This window comes from Perognathus longimembris, chromosome 4, assembly GCF_023159225.1.
Source record: "Perognathus longimembris pacificus isolate PPM17 chromosome 4, ASM2315922v1, whole genome shotgun sequence".
Taxonomy (NCBI): Eukaryota; Metazoa; Chordata; class Mammalia; order Rodentia; family Heteromyidae; genus Perognathus; species Perognathus longimembris.
In genome coordinates this window covers 21,992,470-22,010,648 of record NC_063164.1, presented here as the reverse complement: position 1 = coordinate 22,010,648, position 18,179 = coordinate 21,992,470, and the positions used below count along the sequence as shown (strand labels likewise).

The 18,179-nt window shown below is 42.0% G+C and overlaps 1 protein-coding gene across 1 annotated transcript in view; it reads right to left on the bottom strand.

The window, feature by feature from the left end:
* Lancl1 (LanC like 1) overlaps nucleotides 1–14,114 on the bottom strand; it is a 38,418-nt gene extending 24,304 nt beyond the window's left edge. The window contains exons 1-2 of the mRNA XM_048344829.1: nucleotides 13,716–14,114; nucleotides 9,388–9,496 (exon numbers count right to left, since the gene is read on the bottom strand). Of these exons, the coding sequence (XP_048200786.1) occupies nucleotides 9,388–9,496; nucleotides 13,716–13,796 (190 nt within the window). The 5' untranslated portion in view covers nucleotides 13,797–14,114. The remainder of the gene's footprint in view (nucleotides 1–9,387; nucleotides 9,497–13,715) is intronic.
* Nucleotides 14,115–18,179: the final 4,065 nt, after the last annotated feature.

Below are 18,179 nucleotides of genomic sequence, written 5' to 3'. Positions count from 1 at the left end.
AGACCTGCTGGAGCCATTGGAGGTGTTCAACTAGTATCAGTAGTTTTGAAAGTCAGGCTCTTCTTAAAGGAGGGTGATGGGGTGTTTCAATCTCAATTTAAATGAACTGTTCCTTCACTGAAACTTTAAAAGCTCATTAGTTATCTCTAATCTCTCCAGTGAGTATTTTTTTCTAATTAACCCTGTATGGTGTGATGACCTGTCTTTCTGTATTATGTTGGTACCATCCACTGTGCCATTGAGAGCACTGTTGCCAAGGCTGGGAATTGGTGGTTCACATCTGTTATCCTAACTACTCAGGAGGCAGAGATCTGAGGATTGCAGTTCAAAGTCAGCCCAGGCAGGAAAAAAAAAAAAGTGGAGCCATGGCTCATATGGTATGTGGTATGCCAGCCTTGAGTGGAAAGGGCTGAGGGTAACAGCATCCTGGCCCTGAGTTCAAGCCCCAGTACCAGCACAAAACAAAGAAACAAACAAAAAACAAATCTGCTGCCTGTTTGTCATTTTGTGTTTTTTTTTTTTTCCCGCCACTACTGCTTCTAGACAGGTACCAAATGGCTCACACCTGTAATCCTGGCTACCACAGAAACAGGTCTGAAGGATTGTAGTTTGAAGCCCGACTAGGTAGAATATCCATGAGACTCTATCTCCAATTAACCATCAGAAAGTCACCATGGCTCAAGTGGTGGAGCATCAGTCACTGGGCAAACCGAGGAGGCTTGAGGCTTTGAGTTCAAACCCCAGTACCGGCAAAACAAAGCAGTACAGTTTCCCCATTTTGTGTGTGAATGTTTGGATGCATGCATTTCTATTTTGTCATGAGAGTGGTCTCCCTCTTCCCAGTCACAGTGGTGCTGTGCACAGTACTCCCCTCCAAGCCTGACTAGGGCATGTGCTCAGCTATCAGACTGAAGTTGAGTACCATGAGCTGCTGGCTTTCCAATTCACCTGGTTTGTTTTTTTTCTCTCCCCCAGTCCTGAGGCTTGAACTCAGGACCTGGGCATTGTTCTTGAGTTTCTTTTGTGCAAGGCTAGCACTCTATTATCACTTCAGCCACAGTGCCACTTCTGGCATTTTCTATTTATGTGGTACTGAGGAATCGAACTCAGGGCTTCATGCATGCTAGGCAAGCACTCTACCACTAAGCCACATTCCCAGCCCTGCCTGGACTTTTAAGACAGGAGATTTGGGAAGTAATCCAGTCACGACTCTGCACCTTCAATTTGATACTACTATTCCAAACAAAGGAATGGAAAAGAAAAGGGGGAAAGCAGCATTCTGAAGATGTGCCTTTTTCTTGTTACCAATTTCCAGATGTGTAATAGGAAAATGGATTTAAGGAAGAGATATTCTACTTTCCCCCTCATTCCCTCAGTGCCCTGCAGCCTCCTGCTCTATGCTAAAGAGAGAAGTACTAGAGTATCACTCAGGTTCTAGGTACTGAGGACAAATGCTTTAACACAGCAGCAGTCAGCACATTGGCTCTCTGCACTGGAACTGGAGCCTGCCTTCTCCACTCACCAGTGTGTGAGCCTAGCCCATTCACTACACCTTGAAGTGCCTGAGCATTATCATCTATCAGTCAGAAGTAACACTGCTACCTAAAATCGTGTTGTGAATCACACTGAATAGTCCCTGGAGTGCAGCAACAACTTAGTAAGTGCCAGCCCCATTATACTGAAAACTTCACTAGTGTGAAGCACTTCGCCTGTCCCTGGTCCCTGACATAAAGGAACAGAGTAGAGAGAGAAGAAACCGTAATCTCCTTTCTACATGCTTGTCTCTCTCTCTCTCTCTCTCTGACTTCTCTGATGTCTGAGGTCAGGAAAGCATCCCCCACACATGCCAATCAGCTTTCTGAAAGCCTGCATTGCCCCCAGGCTCCATGTCTTCATTTCTTCCCTGTTTCCCACAGAGCTAGCACATGTGGCAGTCCAGACACTCTGCTTGCTTCTGGAGAGGGAAGTTCAGGTTGAAGGGTGGGGGAGGAGAAAGAGGAACTGTACTGTAGGCTTAGGTCTAAACAGTGTATACCTTATCCAGTTTTACCAGTTAGAAAGCCAATGTTACAAAATGTTCCTAGTTTCTGTGTTCACTCTCATTGGATCAGAGACTGGACAGATATGATGTACTGACTTACATATGAACAGGTATGAAATAAGAGTTGAATTCCCACCCTTGCCCTATTCCACCTAGTTTTAAGTAATTGATTTTAGCTTGCCTAGGTGGTGGCTAATAGTAATAAGGGTGGAACACTTTATCTTCACTTGCTCGCTCACTCACTCACCAAACACTCATTAAACACAGCTATGGACGTGGCATTGTGCCAAGTGCTGAAGAGACTGGAATGAAAATGACAGACACAGCTGCAGCCTTCTTGCTGTTGTCTATAAAGGTCACATTGTTTAGACGTGTATTCTTTCTCTTCTGCCATTTCCTCGGATCTGTCTGCAAATACTTTCATCTGCTCCTTTCACACTGGCGACGTCTAATCCCCACACTTGTTTCAAGCCCATGTCTTAGTAGTTTAAGGTACGGTGACTGTATAAAGTGTACTCTAAGAGGCAGCAGGCCATGCACTAGGCACAGTCATCTACCTAGTGGTCACTGTGAAGGGCTCTAGTAAACTGGATCAGGACCCAGGTACCTCATGCCTTCCATTGCCCTTACAGGGACACTGTAAGGGACAGGTGCTTCTCATGGAAGTGAAGGACACTGGGTCAGGGCTCAAATTACTCACTGCAATGATGGCTCTGGTGTACTGCTACTTACCAGGACAGATTAAATTGCAAAGACAGGACACCTGGCCAGAATGACGCCTTTCAAATAAATCTGGTGTCAGCAAGAACTAAGACCCACATGCTAGGGCAGCAGCTCACAGACTACACATCTGGCAGATCAGAGGGGCATCCTGGAACACTATAATGGCTTACATTTAGAGTGCAAATTAATATTACCCTGGAGATTACACTGCATTCTCTCTTATTTAAAATGTGATCTAATACTTGAAAAGAGGAAATGCATGCCTATCTTAGCCTCATTAACTTTGTGAGCAGGTTATGAGATCTTGGGTCCTGTCTTTCAGAACTGAAGCCCCTGGGGTCCTGTGTGAGTTTGTTTCATCTTTAAAGAGTGAGGTGATGATCATTTTTCTGAGGAATCATCATAGTTGAGAGTGAGGAAAAAATGCAATTAAATGAGAGCTAGCATTTCCCCTCACTTTTTTTTCCTTAAAATCCACTCGCAAGATCAGCCATCCCTTGGGCTTACTTGACTTTTCTACTATGTTATCTGGAAGAGAAGCAATCTTTTCTACTAAACATGTATTTCTAACACAAGAATGTGTTATCAGCTTATAACTCCTTGCAATAATTCCCTAACAATGTTTTTGGGCTTTCCACTGTGAGAGAATTTAAAAATCTCCTTTCTTGTTGTAGAACCTACAGTTTTACCGGGAACCAAACCCAGCGCAGCATAAGGACACGTGTGTTGTTATCTCGTGAGGTTTCCACAGAGCCCACTGAGACCCACCCATGAGCGGAGTGTGGGATGTTATTCTTAGGGGCACCAATGGCTGCTACGCCTACAGTCACACCGAAAAGTTCCTGATGGAACACCACAACTAAATAATCACAATGCTTCCCCTGCTCCTCACGCTGTGAGCGCACTGTGTAAGCAGATCAGCAGGGGAAGGGATTAAGGCTAAACACACAACTCATTGCTTCCTGCTGGCATGCCATACATCAATATCAGTGATGGATTATGTTGGCTGCAACATACTAAATTTTGTAAAGGAGTATTTTGGTGAAAATAAGTGAGGCGGTTCATTTAAGATATCACTTATGAACAGCTGCAAGAGCTACCAATTGATTTCAGACTATGGATGATAATTCATTTGAGCAGCTCAACAAGCCTTTTCAAATACAAGCAATTACAGGGAAAAATCTGTTTTGGACCAATTAATTTCCTATACTGAAACTACATTAAATGTATTAGTGCAGGGTTAGGAAATGGGAAAAGATCTTCTACAAAACAATAGTGGAGAGTTCATTTATCTGGCTGCAAATAGCCATAAGTTTCCTGGGGTTTACTCCTATGTCCAAGCCTAAATAACTTCTCACAGACATAAAATAATTACTCTTGTCTAACTCATAAACCTAGTTACCTCTTTTCTTTTCAAATTCATTTTGTTGTTGTTGTTGTTGGTGGTGGTGGTGGAAGGGCTTGAACTCTGGGCCTGCGTGCTGTCCCTGAGCTCTTCAGCTCAAGGCTAGCACTGGAACACTTGAGACACAGAACCACCTGTTTTTCTGGTGGTTCATTGGAGATGAGAGTCTCATGGACTTTCCTGCCTGGGCTGGTTTTGAACCTCGATCCTCAAATCTTAGCCTCCTGAGTAGCTAGGATTATAAGCATGAGCCACTGGCACCTGGTTCTGTTGTTTTTGTTTTTTTTAAAAAACACAAAAACATACTCAGGTCCAAATGCTGATGGCTCACATCAGCAGGCCCAGTAAAGTCTCTAAGACTCTTATCTCCAATTAAATACCAAAAAAAAAAAAAAAAAGCTATAGAGGCACTGTGGCTCAAGTAGCTCCCTAGCCTAGAGAAAAAGGAGACTAGGGTCAGCAGCCAGGCCCTGAGTTCAAGCCTGAGTACCCCCAAAACAACAACAACAAAACCTTAAATTTGACTTTCCTAAAATGTGTGTACCGGATGAGTTTTAGTTTGTCAGTGACCAAACTATTCCGACTTATAACTTGGTGCTGGTGTCTCAGACCTGTAATCTTAGCTACTTAAGAGGCTGAGATCTGAGGATTGTAGTTTGAAGCCATGCCAAGTAGAAAAGTCCCCGAGAGACAATTATCTCCAATTCACCACTCAAAAACTCTAAGTAGAGCTGTGGCTCAGAGTGGTAGAGTGCTAGCCTTGAGCTCAGGGAGAGAGACCAGACCATGAGTTCAAGCCCTATGACTGACCAAACCCTCCGCCCCCAAACAAAACAAAACAAAACAAAACCCCAACAACAATGTACAGAACCGTTCCAAGTATAGAAGTTGAGAGCCAAAGCCAGGATAACTGGGGTTGAGGTCTAGCTTTGTCACTCACTAGCTGCACAGTCTTAAATGAGGTCTTCAGGTTTGCTTTGCTTCCTTTTACTTCCCTATAAAAGGAGACATGACTCCTATCTAGGCCACAGAGTTTTCAAGGTTTACAACAGTGCAGTACTGCAAAGCTCTGAGGATGGGGCCTGCATACAACAGTGGTTATTGCTCTACATGCACACCCATTGCTCCTCCTGTCACTCCCATGCTACAGGAGGAATAACTGGACGTGCACTTCCTCTGTAACCCCTGCTCTTCCACACTCACCCTCTGGACAAGCAAACTGATGGGTCATCATTCCTCTGGAACCCCAAATTCATTTAACATATTTGTTATTAAATTGCTGAATTCTTTTCCTGAACATTGGTAGACAATTAACTGGTTAAATCTCAACTAGTGCTCAAAAATTTGAGGAATCACAACAACTTATTCCTACATAACTGAGACCAGTGGGATTTATGGCAATAATCGTCTCATATGACAATATGAGATAGCTTTGGGCTTTAAAAAAAACCTTCCTTCTTTCTCTCCAGGGACAGGGCATTTTGCTTCTCTGTTCTTTTAGTAGTAGTAGTAATTAGTAGTAGTATTGTAAAGGTGATGTACAGAGGGGTGATAGTTACATAAGGAAATGAGTATAGTTTTTGTGAAACACTGTTATACTCTCCCTTTTCTGCCACTTTGTCTCCCCTCAACTCTCCATTGCTTTTCTGCTCTAAACAGAGATATGAGTTTTAATGTTACAGAATTACAACTCATAGTGTAGAATGATATATATCTCAATTTGAATCAAATTCTACATTAAATCCTTTTGTCACTATACCACAGCCTCTGCTTCTATTTTACAATAAAAGCTAAGATAGTTTCAGTGGTAAAAATAGTTTGAAAAGTGAGAAGAAAGTACTTTCTAGCACAATTATTTGCTTTTTTTTTCTTCTGGCCAGTCCTGGGGCTTGGACTCAGGGCCTGAGCACTGTCCCTGGCTTCTTTTTGCTCAAGGCTAGTACTACTCTACCTGCTTTTTCTGTTTATGTGGTGCTGGGAAATCGAACCCAGTGCTTCATGCATGGTGCTTAGCTAAGCACTAAGCCACATTCCCAGCCCCTATTTGCTTCTTTTAAACTTTGTTTAAACCTGAACCTACCATCCTTCCCCCCAAAAAGCATTTGTACATATGGATTATTGGGAACAATCCTATTCCAAATTGTCATTCTCTGAACCGGAATTAGATGCCAGACTATGCTACTACTGAGAGTGAGACATAACAAGTAAGATAGTAAAGTTCTAGTTAGTATAATAATCAGTGTAAGCCAGTGGCTCACACCTATAATCCAGGCACCTGAGGAGGCTGAGATCTGAGGATTATAGTTTGAAGCTAGCCTGGGCAGGAAAGACTGTGAGACAGTTATGTCTAATTAACCACCAAAACACAAGAAATGGAGCTGTAGTTCAAGAGTATTAGCTTTGAGTAAAAAAGCCAAGGAACAGCACACAGGCTGAGGTTTAAGCCCCAGTGTTGGTGCGCATGTGCATGCGTGCATGCAAACACACACACAAGTAAAATCATTTCAAAAAAGAAATCAGAAGACAATGTGGCATGCACACATTGCAACAAAGTACTCTCATCACTATATAAATACTTCTTTGATATATAACCCCAAGTATTTTTATTTGGTAATAAAATTGTTTGTATTTGGCAATAAAATTGCAATGATGAATAGACAGTAGTAAGCTATAACCTACAAGGATAAGGTATTAGCACTATGATTTCCTGTGGCTAAATCTTGTTAGTTTCTTATGAAACTCAGAGCTGTATGTGAGTCAGTGAGGCTGTCTGAAAACTGGCACATGGCATAACTTTGCATATCAAAATACGGAGGAGACATTTTAGTTTACGAGGGAATAATGGCTTTTTAGCAGTATTCGATTAAGGGCTATTAGGAACCTTGCCTTGAAAGCCATTAGCAAATTTATCTAGAAGAGTTTATGTTACAGTATAAAACAAACAGCAATTGAAGGCATCCTAAACTGCTTAGCATGCTGGTTTGCCTCAGACTCTTAGGCATAAGCTGTTCTCAGAGCCAGCAATGAGTGTTACAGACAGCTAAGGAGAAGAGGTATGGGCAGTCAGAGGAGATGATGCCAAAAAGTCATACAGCCAAAAAGTTCAAACACACAGTATTTTACTTTGGAGAAAAAAGTATTTAGTTTTTCTAAGGAAAATTTGACTGTCAACTTTTCAACTAGCATAAGAGTCTGACAATGCCAAACTACAAATTCTAATTTGAGATCAGTCTCTATTTCTTTATCCCTAAACCAGAGTATCTTATAATAAGTAATCATCTATGCTCATCTAAATGGATGGCTTAGAGGTATAAATCACTCCTTTTTTGTTCTGGAATTAAATTTAGGCATCTGTTTTAAGCTTCTTTGAGTCTCTTTCTCCTCCTCTTCCTCTTTGTGTCTGTATTTAACCAAAGATAATATGCTAGAAACTCCAAATATATTAGGAAAAAAAATCTTTAAATCTGGGCCTTATGAATTATACATAATGCAGCAATGAGCTAAAGACAATTGTGCACTTTTCCCATTTTGTTCAAGTTGTGACAATTATAAAATAAAGAACAGTTCACTGATGGGATTAATCTACCACTTACATTATATCCATAATACAGAAGATAATAGATATTATAACTCCCTTCTTGAAATAAAATATTTCCATTTTACTCTCATCTTAACATTTCTTGTGTTTACAGTATGAGTCACGGCCAGGCACAAGTGGCTCATACCTGTAATCCTAGCTACTCAGGAGGATAAGATCTGAGGATCGAGGTTCAAAACCAGCCCAGGTAGGAAAGTCTATGAGGCTCTTATCTCCAATTAACCACCAGAAAACTGAAAGTGGCACTGTGGCTCAAATGGTAGAACCCTAGCCTTGAGCTGAAGAGCTCAGGGACAGTGCCTAGGCCCAGAGTTCAAACTTCAGGACGACATACATACATACACACATACATACATAAAGCACAAGTTACAAGGGCTGGTAACATGGCTTCGTGGTAAGAGTGCTTGATTAGCATGCATGAAGCCCTGGGTTCAATTCCTCAGCACCACATACACAGAAAAAGCCAGAAGTGGAGCTGTGGCTCAAGTGGTAGTGTGCTCGTCTTGAGCAAAAGAAGCTTAGGGAGAGTGCACAGGCCCTGAGTTCAAGCCCTACAAGCAACAAAAAAGAAAAGAAAATAAGAAAAGATTTCCAAGTTCAATTCATGATCTGAGTCAAAAGCTCTGCTGTGAGATCCAGGAACCTGCATTTTAATGGTTGGCATCATGGCTTCAGATCCAATTTAAAGATCTTGAACTATTAATTTGTTCCTCTTTCCCATTTGCCAAAGTAAGTAAAGTAGGAAACACTGAGCCTCTGAATGGCTTTCTTCAAGATTATACGGCTGCTAGGCACCGGAAGCTCATGCTTGTAATCATAGCTACCCAGGAAGCCAAGATCTGAGGATCATGGCTTGAAGTCAGCCTGGGCAGGAAAATCCATAAGGATCTACAATTAAGCATGGAAAATGCTGGAACTGGAGCAGTGACTCAAGTGGTAGAGTGCTAGCCTTGAGCACAAAAGCTCAGGGACAGCCCACTCTAGGAGCTGTCCCCGAGCTTAAGCTCTAGGACTGGCCAAAAAAAGCTTATAAGGCCGATTTCTTTTGTCTTTACAGTAGGTAGGCTAATCCTAGTTCTTCAGTTTTCCTCTTTTGGAAACCAAAAGAACATTTCTTCCCAAACTTGTCCCAAGCACTGAGTGGCTTGGACTGGTAACAGCAAAGCAACCAGGGAAGGAGTAGTTCACAGCACTGATTCCTTTAGCCTGTGCTCCTCTACTAATCAGTGTTATGGGGCAACTGGTAAAAAATAACATTTTCAGTGTTACTTCCTGATGCTAAGTCCTCCTTACTAGCTTTAGGCACTAGCTGTTTAGAACCCTTTCTAACTCTTCCCACTGAAATACCTATGAATTACGTAACGGTGAAAATCATTTGCCTCTTATGGGCACAGTCAGGCACAAATATCACAGTATGCTTACCCTGCCCTATGTTTAGGGCCCTGTGAACAACCAAGAAGGTGGATGGCTGGGTGGGGGCAGTGACTCACATGCAGATGCAGGAAGCCTCACAGCACACGTTGCTACATGCAGTGCACAGCCCTGAAAGGCTCTGCTGTTGGCTCTTATGTGTAATGCTCACCCTAGCTCACTGTCAGCACCCATGGCTTACCTGCCCAGCCGTGTAACCAGTGCCGTCCCGAGGGTCTGCTGACTTGAGGCCTCTCTCCATTTGTTGAAGGAGTTCTCGAATCTTACAGGTCAAGCGCTGTGAGAACTCAGGGGTCAGCTGTAAACACGAAGGGAAAACAAATGAGAAAAAAGGAAAAAAGATAGGCCACTGTATGTCATCTTCATGTATAGCACATTTCTGCCTGGACTAACTGGACAAGTAGTGATAGTACAGTGAATAACGCTTAAAATCACTATTATGGGGCTGGGAATATGGCTTAGTGGTAGAGTACTTGCCTTGCATGAGTGAAGCCCTGGGTTCAATTCCTCAGCACCACATACACAGAAGAAGCCAGAAGTGGTGCTGTGGCTCAAGTGATAGAGTGCTAGCCTTGAGCAAAAAGAAGCCAGGGACAGTGCTCAGGCCCTGAGTCCCAAGCCCCAGGACTGGCAAAAAAGAAAAAAAAAGAAAAAGGAAAAAAAACTATTATGATTTTTTTACAAAAATTCCACCTAAAGCAACACATAGTATTGTAATTCAAATGCTTTACATAAAGTTTTCCACTGAAAGTGTATATATAAAACTCATTTTTAAAAATTATAAAATGATCTGAGCCTCTGCAACATCTGTACTCCTGACTCTCAGGAGGCAGAGACAGGAGAATCACAAATTCAAGGCTATCCTGGGCTACATGGAGAGAACCTGCCTAAAAAAGAAAAATGTATCTTATTAAATGAAGCATAAAACATATTTGATGTTTTCAATTCATTGATTCAAGCAGTAATATTAATCCTCTAAAGCAACACTGTAATTGGTATGGTAATTTTCAAAACTAGACAAACTTTAGAAACAAAAAATTGAAGTAGCATTTAAAAAAGAAGTAGGGAAATGTGCTGTGAGGCAAGCACTCTTGCCACTAGGCCATATCCCCAGCCCGGGAAATGTGCTGTGGATCAAAATGGTAGAGTGCTAGACTTGAATGAAAAAGGGGACAGTACCCTGGCCCTGAGTTCAAGCCCCATGACCAACAAAAAATAAATAAAATAAAAAGAAGTAAAATAAATTTATAAACATCAGGAACCTCAAGCAGAGTAGGAAGAATATCAAATCTAGAACCAAAAATCCGTACCCAGCACAAAGCCTGTCAAAAGGAAGAACTGCTTGATACTGTCCAATTGGCAAGCCTGGCTACAAGTTATCTGTTATTAGCCTGGTGATTCTGCTCCACTTCTAACTTCTTCATGCTTCAATGACCCTTACAAAGCCAGAATAACAACATCTTCCCTACCAATTCAAAAGGTGTTTTGAGGATTAAATGAGATTGTGCTGCAGATCTTTCTCATTCAGTGATGTAAATGTTGACAATTTTACTAATCTTTAGCAGCCTAAAAGTCCATGACAACTAAGAAGTTGGCAATGGACTGAGAGGACACTAAGCTGTGCTCTTCCCTGTGAATGCCTAGGGATACTACGCAAACGGTGAGGCTCATAAAATCCCTGTGTTCCTACAGGCATTTACTCCCTAAAGTTATCTGAAAAAAAAAAAAATTAAGTTCTGTGTGAAAATGAGTCATCAAGTGTCTAAAAAAGTCACTTTAATGTATCCATTATTTTAGGAACTCACTGTGATTCTCAAATAAATGTTATCATCAGATCTCATGTTTTTATTTATTTATTTTTTTTACTGTCCTGGAGCGTTTGAGCTCAAGGCTCTAACACTTGAGCCACAGCACCATTTGTAGTTTTCTGGCAGCTAATTGGAGATAAGAGTCTTATGGGCTTTCCTGCCCAGGCTGGCTTTGAACCACGATCCTCAGATCTCAGCCTCCTGAATAACTAGGATTACAGGCGTAAGCCACCAGTGCACAGAGCACATTTAGTTTTTAAAAGGAGTAACCTAACATTTGAAAAACAAAAAAATCAATATTGGAATTAACGATAGTAATAATTTGAAAAGAATAAGATTTACTCTGGAGCATCCCTAAGAAGGTAAGCCAGACTTTTCACCATATATCTGGGTTTATTCTGAGGCACAGTGTGAGGAAGGAGCCCTACCATTTGACACACACTTTCTCATCATTTGACAATTTCTGCCTAAGGGTTAAGACTTCAACAAGTCCTGAAGATCTGTGTAGTAAGATAAAATGTACTTCAATCTTCATATAAAACGTCTGTGAATCTCAGGTAGACAGAGGCTATGGATCCACATGAGAACAACGACGTCTTTCCACACATCCCTTATGTATAATTTATCAGCTTGCCTTGACTGACTTCAAAAGGCCAAGAATAATGACAGCATCTCAGCCTCAGGCAAGTTCCCTTCTACTGACATATAATATACTTAATAAAGGTGACTTACCTGAGAATACTGATTACTTGCAGTAGACCCCTGAATCACTCAAACACTAGCAATAATGTGAAGAGTCTCTAAAAGCCCCCTTTTCCTGATGGGTGCTAGAAAACAATTCAGTTACTAATTGAGATCTCTGTGCTAACTTATTAACGTGGACAGATAGATCTCCACCGTGTGAACTGATATGACAGATTGCTGGTAGGACCTGTTCCTAAACTATATTACACATTTGTATTTTGGGGGTCAGATTTAGATTTATGACTTTTTCCCTGTTGAATTAGATTTGTAACATCTATTAATTTATTGGTAACCTAAAGAGTGAGCTACATTGTGTTGAAGGGTGCTATCAGCAGGACACACCCTCAAGTGTTTTCTGGGCCAAGCTAGCATGAAACAGCATCTCCTGCTCCAACAAGACCAGACAGCTACCTCAGCTCTGGGATCTGCAGAGGTAGGCCCAATGCAAGCCCAAAATGGCCAATTAAAAAAGCAAAACAAAAAACTTTGTTTGGGCAGCTCAACATTGGTCTTTAAATATCAGAGGGGGGCTAGGAATACGGCTTAGCGGTAAAATGCTTGCCTTGCATGCATGAAGCCCTGGGTTTGATTCCTCAGCACCACATAAACAGAAAAGGCTGGAAGTGGCTCAAGTGGTAGAGTGCTAGCCCTGAGCAAAAAGTAGCCAGGGACAGTGCCCAGGCCCTGAGTTCAAGCTCCAGGACTGGCCAAACAAATAAAAAAATATATATATACATATATATGTGTACATATATATCAGATGAGGACTGAGGATGTGGTTGAACTGGTGGAAACCTACCTAGGAAGCACAAGGTCCTGAGTTCAAATTCCAGTGCTATCAGATAATCTCCATCACCAAATGGGAACCCTAATTTCATACACCTTTTCTCCATTTCTTTCTACCCGAATTACTGACCTAATTTAATCTAAAATGGCAAGCATTTAAAGGATGGATGGCATAAGAACATATAAAGTTAACTGTATTATACTGCATGTGAAATGTATTCTTATTTTTTATTTTTATACCCTATGGGGTTTGAACGCAGGGCATGGGTGCTGTCCATAAGCTTTCTTGCTTAACCTGTGTGCTCTACCACTTGAGCCACACCTCCACTTTTGGCTTTTGCTAGTTAATTGGAGATAAGAGTATCATAGACTTTTCTGCCAGGCTGGCTTAGAACTCCAGTTTTTAGATTTCAGCCTCCGGAGTAGCTAGGTTTACAAGTATGAGCCACTGGTGCCAGGCTGAAATGCTTTCTGTATGACAAGTTTGAAAGATACAATCTTAAAAAAAAAAATGTGCATGCATTCTTCCAACTGAAATAAAGGCTTCTCCAAACTAATTCGTTTATAAAAAGCGTCCTCTGTCTTAACAGTTACATTCCCAAACAAGCATGAGAAAACTGGATCCTAGTATTAGGTCCAGGTTTTCTCCCCAAGTGCAGTAACCAGCAGAACTTGCTACCTCCCCCTGCCCCATCCTACCACCTCCCGCTTTAGGAAGGAGTGACAGTGTAACAAAGGCTTCCAGGCCCATCTCCCCCATTCTTCTTGGTACTGTCAGTTCAAAGACGCCCCCACAGCATCCCCTGTGCTCATGCTCATCCGGTCCCTACTGGTGTGAAATCAGGAAGGCATTACCCGACACCAACGGACTAGAACCAGGACTCCTCCTAGCTCCGTAAAGCAACCTGGAATTGCAATTATATAGCCAACTGCGTGTCGGCCAGGCGTTACTACGTATGTTCTCCATGGCCCAATTTACTTCTTCTGTGAGCTCAACCTGTTTTTCCAAACATCTCTTCTACACATTTAAACATATTTCCCATATTTCTCTTCGTCACAGACTTGGAAGAAGCGGTGTAGGGGAGGGTGCCGATCCCTCCCGGGCTGCGGGGTGGGGGTGGGATGTGGGGGTAGGAAGGTGGGCAGGGAGGGACTCGGACAGGTGACTCCCGGACTCACCCTCCCAGCAGCATCAAAGTAGCCTTCGGCCAGAGATTTGTTATAATCGGCATAAGGATTCGGGAAGGCCCTTTGAGCCATGACGCCGGAAGCGAGCCTGCAGAACAGGGGAAAGAGAGACCTCAGATCGACTCCGGGATCGCGGCCGCGTCGCGCGGGCAACCCTGGACCCCCAGCTCCTCGGCCCCTGGTCGGGATCCGCGGCCCAAGGGGACCCCGGGCCCCCGGCAGCAGCCCACTCGCCGAGACCCGGCACCTCCGCGACAAGCCTGCCAGGGCTCGGAACCCACCGGAACGAAGGGGAGCCGTTTTGCACCCCAAGGCCCCAAGACCCCCGAACTAAAGCCCGGGCGGATGCTGCAGCCCGAAACCCTCCACCAGCCCTGGACCAAACACTGGAGCGGTGTTTTCACCGCCCACTTCCGGAAGGGGGAGCCAATCAGAGCCTTCGCCGCAGCGAGGCCCGCCTCCTCCCTTTCGGTTTGTTAAAGAGACAGCAGTGTGATTACTAAGGGATGTGATAATTGGGCAATTTAATTATTGGGTATCAACGATGAGGATCTACCTTACAAAGACGTGCAGATGTGCCCAGTGTTTCCCACCCTTATTTGTAAAAATTATTAAAGAAGGAAAGTTAACGTTCAGGTTAATTAGGATGAGAAATGCTTTTATCTGCAGGAGGGGGCGGGGCGGGGAAGAAAAACTACTGCTTTGAGATCCGAATACTGTAGTATTACTACTGCTCCAACTCAGTAAAACTGGAGGTAATAATATCGTTCTAGACGCTGCGACCTTTTTCTTTGAGGAGAAGAATATCGTTTGGGGAGGGAGGGGGGAAATTGTAAAGACAGCAGAAATGAGGATGTGAGGGCCTAAGGCATAGTGTCAAGTGACAACTGTTAAAACAGCAGGGGACAGCATACAAAAGCACAAATCACAGCTCTTACTAAATTTTAGCTGCTCCTTAGCAAATACATTGGACTAACTATAATGCAGGATATTGAGTCCTTCTCCCCCTTTGTTTGAAAGTAATCAAGGCCAAAAAGCTAAGGAGATATATGACATACAATATCCATATTTAGCAGTCTTCATTACCTAAAAATTTCCCCCTCATTTTTCCCCCTCACCTGGCACATATTAGGCCCATTGGAGTCCAGTTAAAACAATGTCAGTCTCTCCTTTGCTTTCCCTCTTGATCAGTGAATAATCTTTAGCTTCAGATGTCCATTTATGGAGGCCCAGTCCCTGCTTCACTCACCATGGACTATGTTTGTCCCTTTGTGGTTGCCATTCCAAACTCTACTTCTAATTTCTTCTATCCCTGCTCCCAGTTGGTTGGTTGTTTCCAACTGTTACTCTCCCAGGAAACTTAGAAGATTCTTTCCCTTACCAAATTCTTAAAGATTTAGAAGAGGCCTGTGGTAAATCTTAAACTAGACATCCTTCATATCGTAAAATATAAGTGTTTCAAGGAGTAAACTCTTAGGAAATGAAAAAGTGTAAGAGGCATTTTATCACTTATTTTATCCATGATCATTAGCAGCTTAGTATCCCTCACAATTTTATCTGAACAAGTAAAATCCACGAGAGTTTTAAGTACACTAACGACTTGTCATTGGAGTGAATCATCATAACATCTAACCTAGGTAGATTATGTGAAGATGAGAGACTGTAAAGAAATAAGGAGAGAAAAGAAAAGAACTTTTGGTTGGCTTGGAGGGTGTCTGCCCAAAGTACATGGAATCATGGCCTGTTTGGATTGTAATATGTAACAAAAGGGCTGGCAATGTGGCTTAGTTGTAGAAGGTGTGCCTAGTGTGCACAAGGCCCTACGTTCAATTCCTAGGTACCACATAAAGAAAAAATAAATACACAAAATTTATTTAAAAATATAATATGTCAGGGCTGGGAATGTGTAAGCCCTGGGTTCATTTCCCCAGTACCACATAAACAGTAAAAGCTGGAAGTGGCGCTGTGGTTCAAGTGGTGGAGCGCTAGCCTTGAGCAAAAAAGAAGCCAGGGAAAGTTCTCAGGCCCTGAGTCCAAGCCCCAGGACTGGAAAAACAAAACAAAACAAACAACAACAACATAATACATAAGTGTGTGTCTATGTGTATGTGTATTATATAACAACATAGCACAGGGCTTCTGAGTCATGGCAATATTGACATTTTGGAATTGGCGCTTCTCTGTTCTGGATGGATTCAACACCATCCTGGTACCCCAGTGATACCATCCATCCATCCAAATGGGGATAGTTTGTTCCCTGGGAAATGGTAAAAAGGGGCAGCGTGTGTGTGTGTGTGTGTGTGTGTGTGTGTGTGTGTGTGTGTGTGTGTGTAGGGAATTGATCCACTGAGGTAGTGTAACCAAAAATTTTTATAATGATTTGACAATTTTTTAAAGAGATGACCATAATCAAGATGCATTGTATTAAACTGTTAGATTGAATTGCAAAAAGAAATGATTAGACAATTTTAATTCAGCTATCTTCCTAGCAGATATGTCTTTCTAGAATAATGTTTGGAGTGTGTGTGTGTGTGTGTATGTTCATGTGTGTTCAACCTTCAGGTGCAATATTGAACTAATTATAACCCCCTGGGTTTCATTAGAGCATTGTCTGTGTACACATTATCCCTGTAATTTTTTTGTCACTGTAATTTTTGTGTCTTACCCATGTTTCCTCCTTCAGAAGGTAACTACCACAATGTTTAATTTAGATATACTTTAGAAAATATGTCCTGTGTGGTGGAATGATGCAATGTACCCTGCAATCCCACCTGTGTTTTACATGTCTCCGTGCTATTCAACATGCAGCTTGCTGGGTATTATAGTAGTATTCCTCTGCGTTGTGTTGCTAATAACACAGCAGCTAATAACACAATACCACAGGCTAGATATGTTATAAAGAAGAGGTTTACTTCAGTTTAGGATTCTGGAATGTGCAAAGTCCAAAGGCTGCACCTTACAGTGGCCTTTTGGGTAGAGAACTGAGGTGGCACAAAATATAACTTGTCAAGGGATTCACAGCATTTGTATATGTCTGTGTGTGTGTGAGAGAGAGTATGTGTGTGTACTGAGTGTGCATAGTGTGTATGTGTTAGAGTCTTTCTCTCCTTTTAATAAAGCCGCCAACATTCTGATTTTTAATTTATCTGATTCTCCTCACTCTACTCCCTCCCTCAAAGCTCCACCTTTAATACACCATAATCATAACAAGTTCCTACCCTCTTAATACCTCTTTTTCATGTCTTTAGAAATTATCTTTAGCTCGTGGGTGGAGATGGAAGGGAGGGAATGGTTGAGAATGAGGGAACAGATGACACTGTATGAAAAGAAATGTAGTTATTACCTGACATATGTAAAGGTAACCTTGCTGTATATCACCTCTAAAACAACAATAAAATAAAAAAGAAGAGACTTGCACAAGAAAAATAAAAAGAGAAAGTAAAAATGATCTTTGAGTAGTTACACAAAAGAGTTGCCATTTAGCAGAGCAGTTTGTGAGCATAATGAATCTTGATCAATGTTACCCTGTTCAACATTCTCACCCATCCCTCCCCAACCCACCTTTCCTTCACTCTTCTTAATTTTGTAGGCTATACATTGAATTCTTTTGTTTGTGGTGGTGGTCTTGGATTTGAACTTGGGACCTGAGCACTGTGCTTGAGCTTTTTCTCTCTGTACCACTTTAAGCCACAGTGCCACTTCAGGTTTACTGGTGGTTAACTGGAGGTAAGAGTCTCATGAACTGCCTTTGAACTGCCATCCTCAGTTCTCAGCTTCCTGAGTAGCTAGCATTATAGGTGTGGGCCACTAGCACTCAGCTCAAGTATAACACATAATGAAGATTGAATGTTAACACATGAAGCTTTGGGGACACACTTAAACTGAATCCAAACCACAGCAGCCTCTGTTGCTAATTTTACTAATACTTCTCCTACTGATGGATATTGTTTCTAGCATTCCAAAAAGAATACAGCTAGGAATGTCAAAGTACCTGCTTTCTTATTATAGGCCTGGATGTGGGCATCCCTCCGAGGTGCATACACAGAAGCCAACTGAAGTGTCATAAGACATTGTATAAATTTTCTCAAGCTGGACACTGGTGGCTCATGTCTGTAATCCTAATTACTCAGGAGGCTGAGATTTGGTGATCACAGTTCAAAGCCAGTCCAAGTGGGAAAGTCCAAGAGACTCTTATCTCTAATTAGCCACCAGAAAATGGGCAGTAGTGCTGTGGCTCAAAGTTGTAGAATGCTAGACTTGAGCGATAAAACTCAGGGACAGTGCCCATGCGCTGAGTTCAAGTCCCACAACTAACAAAGAAAAACAGACTATATATACACACACATATATCTATATATATTAGAATATACATATAATATATTAGTATATAAATTTATATGATTTCTCTTCACAAGTTATGCTGTGTGAACTCTTAGGAAATATATTATTGCCTTC